Source organism: Limanda limanda, chromosome 2 (assembly GCF_963576545.1).
Source record: "Limanda limanda chromosome 2, fLimLim1.1, whole genome shotgun sequence".
NCBI classification, from domain to species: domain Eukaryota; kingdom Metazoa; phylum Chordata; class Actinopteri; order Pleuronectiformes; family Pleuronectidae; genus Limanda; species Limanda limanda.
Window position 1 is genome coordinate 12331504 of NC_083637.1, and position 13791 is coordinate 12345294.

General features: G+C 41.4%; 1 protein-coding gene across 1 annotated transcript in view; it reads left to right on the top strand.

The window, feature by feature from the left end:
• tbck (TBC1 domain containing kinase) overlaps nucleotides 1–13791 on the top strand; it is a 38264-nt gene that overhangs the window by 4846 nt on the left and 19627 nt on the right. Inside the window, exons 13-22 of the mRNA XM_061086541.1 lie at nucleotides 200–249; nucleotides 377–506; nucleotides 1458–1556; nucleotides 1649–1711; nucleotides 1808–1934; nucleotides 2118–2168; nucleotides 2258–2341; nucleotides 4439–4524; nucleotides 6261–6297; nucleotides 11638–11799. Coding sequence (XP_060942524.1) covers nucleotides 200–249; nucleotides 377–506; nucleotides 1458–1556; nucleotides 1649–1711; nucleotides 1808–1934; nucleotides 2118–2168; nucleotides 2258–2341; nucleotides 4439–4524; nucleotides 6261–6297; nucleotides 11638–11799 — 889 coding nt within the window. The remainder of the gene's footprint in view (nucleotides 1–199; nucleotides 250–376; nucleotides 507–1457; nucleotides 1557–1648; nucleotides 1712–1807; nucleotides 1935–2117; nucleotides 2169–2257; nucleotides 2342–4438; nucleotides 4525–6260; nucleotides 6298–11637; nucleotides 11800–13791) is intronic.

A 13791-nucleotide genomic window follows, 5' to 3' on the forward strand; every position in this document is an offset into this window, starting at 1 on the left:
AATTAGGGCAATAAACAAACAACATTTAGCATTCAATGGATTAATCAAGATGGATTTTTTTCATCACTGTCCTTAAAACTAATAATCAAATTAGAACCATCATACAAAGGGAAAATACTACTTCATTAATGAGGTGCTCATTTGTATGAGCACGAGTGCATTCGTATTTTTAAGATGAGCTCCTCTCTGTCTTATCCAGAGACTGAAGGATGTGGCAGGAGAAGCCTATTACCCTCTGCTGGAAGACGAGTAAGCAATCTCAATCCTGAACCGCCTGTCGACATCCTCTCTTCCCCCTGTCACCAGTTTTCACGCCGGCTGATCATTTGTTTTGACTCGGGTAATGTCATATTCCCTTCACTTCTCCCTCCCTCAGACAGTCGAGCCTGCCCCAGTCCAACAGCAGCAATGAGCTGTCCACCACCGTCACACTGCCACTCATCATCCGCGAGAGAGACACCGAGTACCAACTCATCCGCATCATCCTCTTTGACAGGCTGCTCAAGGTCAGGACTCCACACAAATTCACGCATGCACACACACGTGCACACAGTTGAAGACACAAGTGTGTAAGACGCACACTCTAATTGGAAAATAAACTAAAAGTGGTAGAACCTGGTGCTTCTTTTAAGTCAAATGACATTTCCCTGTATTCATAATAATTATTATCTAAACCGTTGGCTGTATATGAAAATGGACGATGCGTCTCCACTTCCTCCCGATGTACAAAAATTAAGTTAAAATATCCCAAATGCAGGTGGCGCTATCTAGCGTATTGAGGTCCTGCCTATACTTGAACTCGACCAATCAGGAGTCAGTCTCAGCTGTCAATCATGGCATTTCACCCTATTTAAATAGCAGCAAATGAATATTTAAAACCAATTTTATTCCTCCTTTATACCAGAATTAGGGGGTATAGGCCAGTAAACCCATTAAAAAAGGTGATTGATTCCGTTCCCATTGCCACTAGAGGAGTTTCCCTTTCTGCATATTCAATGTCACAAACGTACTAAAATCTGAGCAGCTTTCTTACCTCACTGTCACTTGCCAAATTAGCACGTTCAACCGTGTGTCATGTTTCCATCCCTGCTGATAAAAATCTGTGTTTACTGCCATTGGACCTGGGAGTGAACGCCAATAATATTCATTCCCTTTGTGGAAAAAAGTCAAATGTTAGCGGAAAAGGGTCTTACATACCTAACATACCTAAACTGAGAGAAACCATCTTTGAAAAAAATGTATTTTACGTGTATTTGGATTGTTTAGTTTGGTTCATGTCTCAACCACTAACATGGAGGAGCTGGGGTTTATGACCTATACTGCAGCCAGCCACCAGGGTTGATCACATTGGTTTGGCTTCCTTTCGAGGACCTGTCGTGACACCCACCTTCATGTACAGCTTAAACAGATGATTGTTGAATGAAAAGCTGGGTGATACTTTCTTTGTTTGTCATCAGGCGTATCCTTACAAGAAGAACCTGGTGTGGAAAGAGGCCAGAGTGGATATTCCCCCTCTGGTTCGAGGATTGGCGTGGGCTGCACTCCTTGGCATTGAGGTAGAGGGAGTAGAATATGGTTGTAAGTTGAGATAGTGAATGGTTTTTAACTATGTTTTGTCTGGACACTCATCCTTCTTGTTTTCACACAGGGAGATATTCAAGCCAAATATGAAACTATAGACAAGGATACTCCCATTCCTACTGACAGACAGGTAATTATTTTCTCTTTAGTCACCTATTTTCAGGGGGAACAATTCTTTTAAGGTTACATCTAAAACTTTTTGTCTGTTTGTGTGTTCTTGTTGCAGATTGAGGTGGACATCCCACGCTGCCACCAGTATGACGAGCTGCTGTCATCTCCTCAGGGTCACATCAAGTTCAGACGCGTGTTGAAAGCCTGGGTGGTTTCCCACCCTGACCTGGTCTACTGGCAAGGTCAGTGTCTCTCCTGTCAAATCTGTTACTGTTCCCCTCTCTGTTCCATTTGTACAGTTCTGTACTGTGCTTCGTGGGACTGAACACTAGATGGTGTTCATGTCCCATCCTGTAAACTCCTCATCCTTGTTCACCAGGTACATCTATGTGGCTGCAACTGTTCAGATTTTCTTTTCGTTACAGGTCTGGATTCCCTTTGTGCCCCATTCCTATACTTGAATTTCAACAATGAAGGTAAAACACTGATAAATACTGCAGCTTAGTTCAGGTATTGCTTATTGCTGTTTAACTCTGACTTCATGATCATGTCAAACTCTTCACAGCCCTGGCGTATGCCTGCATGTCTGCGTTCATCCCCAAATACTTGTACAACTTTTTCCTGAAGGACAACTCTCATGTTATTCAAGGTGAGATATATTCGACTTGTTTGTGGGTTAGGGTTAAATCACAGTAGCCGTTTTCAGTCATAGACTCCAGAGAATGTCCAGAAAATTGTTTCCGGACATTTTGCCTTCCACATATGAAGAACGCTTCAGGAGTTTATTGGGGTCTTACGCATTCACTACCACAGGAAAATGTCTGAATTATTCATGTGGGAGTTACACCTGGGGAGAGCAGCAGGAGGCTGGACAGTGACGTATTCTTTATTGTCCCCGTGTATGAACTGGTTTGCAGAAATGATCACAGTGCATTTTTCACACATCAACATAAGAAAAAACATTAACGAGACACAACCAACGCTTACATTGCACCTTAAACAGCTCTTGATTGACAGAGGAAGTTTGTTTCAGACCAGCGTGACGTCCTAATCTTGGTGCATGTTTAAGAATTTTGAGCTTATGGAAAAAGGAACATTTTCAATCAGTTTGTCTGGTTAATAGGGGGGTGGGGACAAAAACGTAGAATTCCAAGCTTGAAATCACATTTTTTGTTCAGAGCCATCACTGGCTCTGATCACCAAAAGCGCTAGAATCTCGTCAATCTTGACATTTGTATTCTCCCAGTCTCTCGTCTGTCAAGTTTTAGAAGTGTCATCAACGTGCCCGCTCGCTCACTGTTAATTTTCATTTTCATGCGGAATTCTCAGAAATTTTATCAGGGGGCTGTCAAGAAAATTTCCAGGAAATGTGCAGAGCAACACACTCAGACATTTGCGTTCCCCTCCTGAAAACTTCAGTTAAGTGTCAGGAGTTAAATGTCTCACAGTTCTGTGATCTCAACAGCATTTTTTATATTTCCCCTGATTGCAATATAATTGACATACTCTGCTCCCCTCTTCTATATCACTTCTTTCCACTTCAGACTTCCAGTGTTGTTGAGCTAATGAATTCAACTGCCACCGCGAGTTAAGTAATAAGTATTAAACATGGTCAGAGCATTCAGCTAAGTTAAAAAACAAATTAACATCTGCTGGCACAGAGCATCAGGCCGTCAGCTCACTGTTGATTAAATTTTGCCTCCATGTTGTTTCGAAGCTGCGAAAACTAATTTCAGTCTGATTTAATGGAGTTTGCAGCTGAGCCACATCATTTAGAGATGGGGAAACAAATGAAACTGCAAAAGCCTGCAGAGAAATGTCAAAAGCAATTCCTTCGTGACTGACAAACAGCCAGGCCATACACCTCTTCAACTCTGTGGGGAATGTGGCTATTATCATTTCTTTCCACTGCTTAGATGCCCTGGAGAGCTAGCTAATGTTTATCTGTCTGGTCAGAGCTCTGTTGTTGACTAACAGTGTGAGGAATGGCATCAGCACGGCATTAAGCTGCATGAGTCTCCTTTTGACATGTACAATAGTTGGTTTCCAAGGTTGCACAGTGGTTCAGGAGGGCTCTGTCTGCAGCGTTCCAGTCATGAAATGTCCAATTTAATAACGCACATCTAACCACCTGCTGGTTTATTAAAGGAAGGGTTGTTTCTGAAACACTTCTTATATATCTTAAATCGTGTGAGGTGTGGGATGTAGTGTACTTGTATGTTCACACTTTTACTGAGCAACAGCGCCCTCTGCAGCCACACGTTGTGAGCAATTCTGTGAGCGATTTAGTGGTTTACATGTAGAAAAAATACAAAGTCTATCGATTTGTCGACGGGAGTGGCAATTACCATTGATTCCCAGCTTCCTGAACCAGAGGAGTTACAAATACACCAAACTCTCAGCATCTAAGTCTGTTTGACTGATCTAGAGTTCAGCATTACACTTGACCTGATTATAGTTGCACGCTTCTCACAGCGACACCATTCTCCTTATTTCCATATGCACAAGTGAACCATCCAACTAATTTTGAAGCTGCAATTTTAAGGTTAAAAAACGTTGCATGGTGTTGCTTTAAATCATAATTTATTTGCTAAGTTCGTTTATGTTTATTTTATTTTTCAAATACCTTGTGCATTCTTTTTCTTTAGTGTGAAGTCTTTGGTTGAAACCACTTTCTTTCAGGTGTTTGTGCACAAGCTGCCCAGTAGATTCCATTTTGCCCTTTTTGCCCTTTTGCCTGATTTAGAGTACCTGACGGTCTTTTCCCAAATGATTGCCTTCCATGACCCGGAGCTCAGCAACCATCTAAATGAGATTGGCTTCATTCCAGATGTAAGTAATCAAGAGTGCACGTGCCCTGTCCCACCGACAACAATACACATTAGTGGAGGACCCAGTCGGGCATCACGTCTTTTATTGCAAGTTTACCTTTAATGGGAAGTCAGAGTTGGCTGGGAATTCTTCCAGTTTCTTGCTCCGCACCAGTGGCAAAGTAAATGCCCATCCATAGATCACTGTGTATACCTTTCATTGTCATTGACATTTTTTTTATCCCGCACCCTCCTGTCCAGAATGTGTGGCCAGGGTCAAGTTGTCCCTATAGTCCAGCAGTGATGATTTATACAAGGACTAATGTCTGCCGGGCACACTTAATGATTGTCCTCTGCCAAACTTACCTTATTTTTCTTACTCTGTGCCACCTCTCGCTGCCCTTCGCCTTCCCTCTCACAGCTCTGCTCCGACAGTGACAAGGTTAAAGTCTCCACTGTCTCTCTCGGGTTTCAGTTAGTGTGCTGATGAATGTGTGTCGGCCGTCCACCGGCTACTGGGACGTCATCCAATGAAAAGTGGGGTCTTTATCGCTGAGGAGTCAGGGATTTTTAACCCTCCTGCTCCTCACAGTTTCTGATGCCTCAGCTCCTTTTTCTGAAGTGGCTGCCTGTCTGTTATAATTTAAACTGCTTAAAAAAAGATATTTAGCGAAGATACATGCTTGTTGCTCAAATGTGTATGTAGCCTAGGCTGGCTCTTCAGGGTAAATCATGGTCCTATGAAGCCGACTTGACACTTGCTGGGTTTATAATACAACCAGGAAAGGAAACTTCTTATGCCTGTTTTTATTGCTAGGCCAGGATAATATTGGAACAAGCTTTGTTGACACAGCTTTCAAGCTTGATGTCAATCCCAGTAATTAGACTTTACAGACCTTTAATCCCCTTGTTCCTGTGTGAACTTCAGAGAGCACCCTGAACTGTTGTTTCACTCGGGCAATAACATCTGTCTGCCCTAAAAGATCAAATATCTCTGCAGTGTGAAATGGATTTTCAATTCACATGTATGCATATCAAAATGTGGTGAGCTCCATATTTCAGAAAGATCTTATACAAGCATGCAAAACCACACAGTAATCAGGCGGAAATGTTGTCTGCACTCCAGTGATGCCACAGGCACAGTCGGATTGGATGAAGCCAGTGGTCTAATTCAGGCCATTTTCAATTTGGCCACCTCTCCTCTCCCGGGTCTGCCATTTACACCTACACTAATCCAATCTGGCCGGACTTGCAGTGCTGCTGCACAGCTGTTAAGATTGAGGCTGGACCTCGGGAGTGCTGCGGCTTGCTCTCCTGCTCATCACTCCCGGCCACCGAGGAGGTTGTCTGAACAGTCCCCAGCTCCCCTGCAATTAGCTGTCAGTTAAGTGGCTGAGAGGAGCTGCAGTTATATCTTCTCCAGACCCTTTTGCTGCTGAGTGTTACAGAGCCGCAGCGGCAGTGACCATCAAATGCCAGGTGTTGGAGCAGGTGGTTATTGATGGAGTGCGTGTGTACGGTCGTAGGTGAGTGTGTGTGTGTGTGTGCGTGTGGTCTCTGCATGTCCTCCTGGGCAAATGTAGAATGGAGAGGACGAGAGGAAGGAGGAATGACAAGATTGACACAATAAAATGAATTGTTTGTTTTCTCTCCGTTGACTAATGAACCAAAGCTGTTTACTCTTAATGCCGTTTCTCTGTATGACAAACTGACTATATAATACAATTTTCATATCTTTTTTCCCTCTTTTCCGTGCAGCTTTATGCGATTCCATGGTTCCTGACGATGTTTACACGTAAGTAGCTTCTCCTTGTACTGACAGTGTGGATGCTATGCAGTACGGAGCACAATCCCAAACTTTTCAGAGGGTATTTTGAGTTAGAGCAGCGATAAAAGAAGCTGAAAAGGTCATCTGCTCCAGTATGGACACGTTCTGTCTTTGTGTGTGTTTTTTTCTCCTGGTGACCTTTATTCCAGCCGCTAATTATTTCTATTCCTGAAGGCAAAAGACTCAAACGTTCAGTCTTCAGATTTTTTTACCAGCTCATCTTTATTTATCGGAAATATTTATTCATGTGAATAATAAAAAGTAAAAATCACATCATCAAGATGCAGCTGCAAACATCTTAGATATTTTGAGAAACTAGATAATAACTCAGTAACAACTCACTAAGTTTTTCCAAGACTTCCAAATGCATCAAAAGGTCTATATCATAGCTGTATATAAAGACAGACGACATGACTGCTGCCCAAAAGTGAAGCCAAAGGGTCTCCATCACCTCCTGGTTGCTGGCTGCAGTATAACATGTTTACCTCCTCCGTGTGAGCAGATGGGACATTCAGCCTAGTTGGTTTATGGATTTTTAGGTAGTTCTTTTGTGTGAATTTTCTCAGTAAATTTGAATTCAATGAAACAGGGTGAACCGTCATGATTTACAGTTTAGACTGACTCACGATTGGCTGAGCATGTGTATCGGCAGGACCTTGCTATTCCCAGGTCAATCCCCTGATCGCTGCTGTGAGGACTCTAGCTCCAAATGCGCAACATGTCAGCGTTTGTATCCCAGATATTTGAGCATCATTTCTGGACAGTGGGAGGATGTTGAGACACGTCTTTCATCTTTATCTACACTCTATGGTCTATATCAGTGGATGACTGCTCAGTTATCACATGCACAGTAAATCATATACCAGGATACATGAGAAATAAGACAATGACACATTCATGTTCAGAGTTTTATGTATATGAAGCTTTAAAATCAGAAACAGAAAAGGAGCTCTCATAAATGGATGATGGACTTTATATTGTAATTTTTTCCGACTCAGAATCTGGTTTTATTGCAAGCAGGTTTAGACATACAAGGAATTTGTGCAAGTTTGAAAAAAATACTATAAGCACCAGGGCAGGGATTATGCAATACTAGAGACAGACTAGTAAACACAAGAGACTGGATTGGGCAAAGTACAGACCTTTATTTGCCACGGGAAGTGAAAGTCTCACAGTCACACAGGCCCAGGCCTTGTTGATGAGGTCAACAACAGTCTTGGGGCATGAGGCATGATTGCTCAGAGACTTCTGCCAAAGGGAAGTTACTCTAAGAGTCCATGTCCAGGGTGAGAGGGGTCGGCCACAATCTTTGAGAGATTCTGGAGCTCCCACTTCAGGTCCTGGGTGATGAAGGTGTCCTGGACAATGATCCAAGTGTCACTTCTCTGTGACTAAACAGATCTGTACAGGCTTATTATAATGCTCCCTTTGGACCAGTCTGTTCAATTCTCTGCATCTAAGTATTGACTCTCTCAGACTGTCTATGTGGAATAACACCCAAATAGGCTTAATATATTTTTTAATACAGTGTAAAAGAGATAGTAGGTGTACATTACATTACATTTCACATCATTAAGCTGATGCTTTTATCCAAAGCAACTTACAATAAGTGACCATTTTACCTACACGATTTGGTTGTTGCAGCAATCTTGGCGGTAAGAGAAGTTGAATGGTGTGTCACAAACAGCTTCCTTGCTGTCTGGGTGGGGCTACAACAGACTTGTCAATAGCCATAGTAAGTTATTTTAGTAATTGCACTTCTCTGGAATTGTAGGGGTGGCTGTTCAAACAAAACATTGCATGAAAACAATTTGTGTCAGTTAGTTTCACTCCAGATCTCGGTAAACATGTGAAACATGTAAACAGCTTTTCACAGAGAACTGCCTGGAACTGCCTGGTATTGCCGATGAATCCCAGTTTCTGGGAGATTTCCAAGACTAAGAATGTGGCAGTTAACCGCCCTGCTCCGAGGCCTGGGGGAAGCTTTCAAATATAAATGACAATGCTGTGACCTTAACAAGTGCAAATCAGGATAGTTTCACTCAGTGGTGCAGAGGTTACACCTTTTCCTAAATGGTACTAACTAGGGTACCGACTAAAATATCTGAAGTAAGTACACCAGGCTTAAAATAAGTATAAAAACTGAAATTGTAGCTTATATAGATTTCCCTTATGTAAGTAAGTGTGCTATAATGAATTACATTGTATACCATGCCTCATAATTTGAACTTCAATTGTCCTATTGTTGTTATTAAACTGTCTCAGTATTCCATTAAAAAACTCAACACTTATATCCAAAGCGACCTACAATAAGTGCAGTGAACTATGAGGGTACAAACCCAGAACAGCAAGAATCATGTTAGTACATTTACTTAACACCAAAAATAATAAACTAGTCCTCAGTCACATACTCATATACAGTACCAGTCAAAAGTTTGGACACACCTTCTCATTCAATGGTTTTTCTTTATTTTTATTTCTTTCTACATTGCAGATTAATATTGAAGACAACAAAACTATCAAGGAACACATATGGTATTATGTGGTAAAAAAAAAAAGTGTTAAACAAACCAGAGTATGTTTTAGATTTATAGATTTTTCTAAGTAGCCACCTTTTGTTATATATATTTTTTAATACCGTGTTAAAGTCATAGTAGGTGTACATTACATTACATATCATTAAGCTGATGCTTTTATCCAAAGGGACTTACAATAACCATGAGATTGACACTTTTTATCTACGCGATCTGGTTGTTGCAGCAATCTTGGCAGTAAGGGAAGTTGAGTGTCACAAACAGGTTCCCTGCTATCTGCGTGGGATTACTACAGATTTGTCAATAGCCATAGTAAGTCATTATAGTAAGAGCACTTCTCTGGAATTGTAACTGTGGCTGTTACTGATAACATTATCTGGAAATGTACATAAAAATATTTTTGAGGTGATGTGAAAAGGGGGGGGGGTTATGTACGTATGTAGGATGTGGAAGACAAAATCAATTACAGGCGCTCACTTCCAGGTGGGTAAAAAATGTAAACCCTTTAATAAATACGGATTTAATACATTATAAAAATTCATCAGCACTTACTTGCTCAGGAGAACCTTGTAACCATAATTATTAAAGACTTTATATCACTTCTGACGGGGTCACAAACATTACTCTGATGTTTTCCTCAAAACTTGAAAAGCTTTTTAAAAATCAAAGAAAGAGAGAAGAGTTTGTGTCAGAAATATTCCCAGTGAGAGGATTTGTGTCTACACATGCACTTCTCTAAAAATGTCCTTTACTACGGCTCTGGAACCCATTAATGTTTTAGGGGGGTTCCTGAATTTGTTTCTTTTTTGGTCTCTTACATTGTGAGATCTGGCGATTTTCAACATTTTCATCGTATATATCAGAGAGCAATTGATGGATTTTGATTTTAAATAGTCTGGCATGTTTAGGGAGGTGTTAAGGAAATATTAATGACTTGGTGCAATTTGGTAGTTATCTAGTTATACTAAATTTGTTTCATAAGGAGGCTGTTGGGCCTTGCTGGAGGTATGCACTCTACTGAGTGGCAGTCTGTCAAACATCTGTCAACACTTTGTATTGGGGGTGTTGAAAATTAGGGACTATTCAGTTTGTTTCATTGATTCAGATGCTGCACATAATTTTTATATATTTTGGATAAACATTCTTGAAAGACACATTCAGATGTGCAGAATGTGAATTTGTTTTTGTTTTTTGGTCGAAATATTTGATTAAATATGTCGGGTGGTGGGAGTCATGTGGTTTCTGATTACTATGTAGGTTTTTGAAAACTCTTGAATAAGAAAGATTACCAGGCCTTTGTTCTTGGATCTATATACAACAGAATATTAGAGATTCCAGCAGTAATTGCAGCTATCAAGAAACATGGATGAGTCCACAGCTCACTTTCTGTGCTGCATGAGAGAATTTAGTTTTGGCTGGTGCACTTTGGCAGCTGATGGCAGCATTACGCTTTTATCTCTCCGCTGAGCACAGTGGGAGCTCTGAAATATGAGCACATTAAAAGGGGTCACAGATCATTGTAGCAAATCAAATCATATGCAATTAACCTCTATGGTGCAGCCCCCATCACAACTGTTTGAATAACTTTTTGCCTTCTTGATATAATTTTGGAAAGATTCATTAGGACTTTGCCTTAGTCTGCAGACTCTAACAGAGAAGACATGTGTGATCTACATTAATTAGAGCCAACTTACTCTTCAAGTACTCCATCCATCGATTTATCTGAACCCTGCACTTTGCAGAGTTTTTTCATTCTTTAGTTTAACACATAATCTCTCTCTCTCTCTCTCTCTCTCTCTCTCTCTCTCTCTCTCTCTCTCTCTCTCTCTCTCTCTCTCTCTCTCTCTCTCTCTCTCTCTCTCTCTCTCTCTCTCTCTCTCTCTCTCTCTCACTCACACACACACGCAGACCACTCCCGGGGTAGAGGGTGTGAGGTGTGACCCTTTTACCCCTTATCCTCCCCCTGAGGCAGTGTGTGAGTCCAGTAGTCAGGAGGTGGGTCTCTCTGACTGCTAATGTCCCCAATCCAATATGAGACAAGGTTGGAGGGTCAACTTGCATTCACATATAGACAGATAGACAAATAGACAGACAGACACACACACACACACACACATACTGCCTGTCACTCACATGCACCAGTGTGACTGCTGACTGCTAATGTGGTGCGGACCCTCTGAGGCCTTTTCTCACCACTCCTGCTCTCTCATTCTGCCTCAATTCAGCCACACTCCGCCCACACACCCGTCTGCTGCCGAGCATCCACGCTAACAAACCCTGACATGATATAAACAGGTGGGTAGCGCTAGTTGTTGTGATCTGAATGAAATAATATCTGCAGTGGGACCTATTATCAGGATGTGGTTTTATTTGGCTCCAAATAACCTGCGCAGGTTTCTCGTTCCAAAGCTCCTCGGCCCCTAGATGTTCTTCCTGTCGTTTTTCCACAACAACACCCACATAAAATATATCCCCGCTGCCTCCCCCGCGCCAAATATCCCTCCAGGCAAACTCGCCAAAGCACAATTTTGCTTACGAGCTTGCCATTTCGCAGCCACAGACCCACGTTAAGTAAATGCGCTATGCACATGAAAATCATAATCATAATGTATAAACTGATGCCCCATTTCTCACTCTGTCCATGTTAAAAGCTTTTGTCCTGCACGCAGGATCCTGTTGTGTGTCCCTGGAGCGATTTGTCTTTTAAGGCACTTTCGTTTTCAGTGATTTTGTAAAGTTCCTCTCTTGTATTGACTTCGTTCACATTTTGCAGATGTGTTTCCACTGCACAAGATCTTCCACCTGTGGGACACGCTACTCCTGGGCAACTCCTCTTTCCCCTTCTGCATCGGTGTGGCTATTCTGCAACAACTCAGGGATCGTCTCTTGGCTAATGGCTTCAACGAGTGCATTCTACTCTTTTCTGACCTGCCAGGTGAGAATATGAGCTGGTATTTAAATCTTTGTCTATTACGGCCTAACTGATATTGGCTGACAATATTGGCCAATAAGAGACATATCAGTATGAGTGTTTACGTTTGAGTAAACAGTGCAGAAAAGACATGCATTTATTTTTCTTACGTAAAAAATATGATGTATATATATATATATGTTATCAAGCCTCATTTCACATCTTCCATATTACGGTTTGTTGACGGTCCAATATGTCGGCTGATATATTGGTATTGCGATCTAATATTTGTACTCCGTAATATCGGTATTTGCATCGGCCCCAAAAATTCCCCAAATATTTTCTTTAATGTCTCCTTCTTTTCAGGTGTGTTTTGTAATGTTCTTTGATAATTAACAAAAGGCCTACGTACTTTGCTTTTAGCTATAGTACCTCTGTAGTTTTAAACAAGTGAAAACCACTGCGTAAGACCTGGTTTGAAGGTTGTCCATCCGTACAAAACACAGACAATGCCTCCGAGAGCTGATGTGTACGAGTTAATGATATCCTCAAGCAGGCAGCTCTGCACTCCTACACAGACACACTCCCTCCTTGATGTGCTCTAGGGGGGGCCACACTCGGCCGTGCATCTGTAAAGCAGTCAACCGCTGCGCCCTGGGAATTGTCTCCCAGTGAAATCACAACCTCTATGGTCCTCCAGTGTTTTCATTACTCATCCTATTTTCAGAGCTCCATCTCCATCTTTAGCCTGCGAGGGCTGTTTGGCTATGAATCATTAAAGAAGACGTATTATGCTTTTTCTGTTTTTTTTCTGTAGTGTGTTGTCTTATTTTATTTTATGAAGTTCTGAAAGTAAAAAAAAACAACCCGTCCCCCTTACGAAACTCTGTAACTGAATCTCCTGATCACATCGTTAGTAGTCCAGCAGATACTTCCGCTTCAATGCGATGTGGTGTGACCTCATAATGCAGAGCAAGTGGCTAATCTGGTACACCCTTTAAAGGTTACATCTGTAAGATTTATAGACATCTAGTGGTGAAGTTGCATGTTGAATACCCCCCACTTCTTTCCCCCTTCCAAACATGAAAGAAAATCTGTGGTAGTCTTCAGTTGCCATACAAACTCAAAAGGTGTTTAGTTTGTCCAGTTTGGGCTACTGTACAAAACATCGCGGTTTTCGTAAAGAGGAACTATATATAGGAATATAAAGAGCCCATTCTAGGATAAAGAAAACAAACATTTGAATTTAGATGAAACACACTAGTGAAAACTTCATTAAGATTAATTTATATTCAATTTCTGCAAATTGCTCCCTTTCACCTAAATCTTATACACTGAAGAGCGGAGGTCGACATTTCCTATATGCACTGGAAGTGGTTGACCAATCACAGCGGACTGGGCTTTATCAGGAGGTGGGCCTTAAAGAGACAGGAGCATGTATTTCAGACAGGGGCTGAAAAGATGAGCTGCAGCAATGGACACTATGAGGAAAGTGATGTGTTTTCTAAACATAAGAGTTTTTAAACCGCTTCAAATATTAACTCAAATTTTAATTATCAACCTAATATGAGTATAATATGTCTCCTTTAAAGTTTAGTATCTTTCATGATCCAGAGAGGCTTAGTCTGACTTCTTCAACTCTGATGGCACCTACCTGATTTCCAAAGAAAAGACACTGGGTTTGTGTTGCTGCACAAATGTAAGGTGGTGGTGGTGGGAAATAGCAGCGGCAGCAACATTTTTTTGTTAATGGCTTAATCCACTACGAGTGTTTTTTTCACACATTATTAAACTAGTTATAAATTATAGTTATTTAACTTCTCATTACACCACTTTATTGAAATATCAGTGTAGTGCAGAACGAAGAAGTGGGAAGAGCAGAGGTGGGTGGAGGAATACAGAAATAAATACTTTTAACTCAGCAGTTTGGTTCTTAATCCCTGCAGGTTTCAGTGCATTACTGGTAAGAGGAGCTATTCTGCCTCCTCTCCTAAATAGGAGACAGGAGGAGGGCCA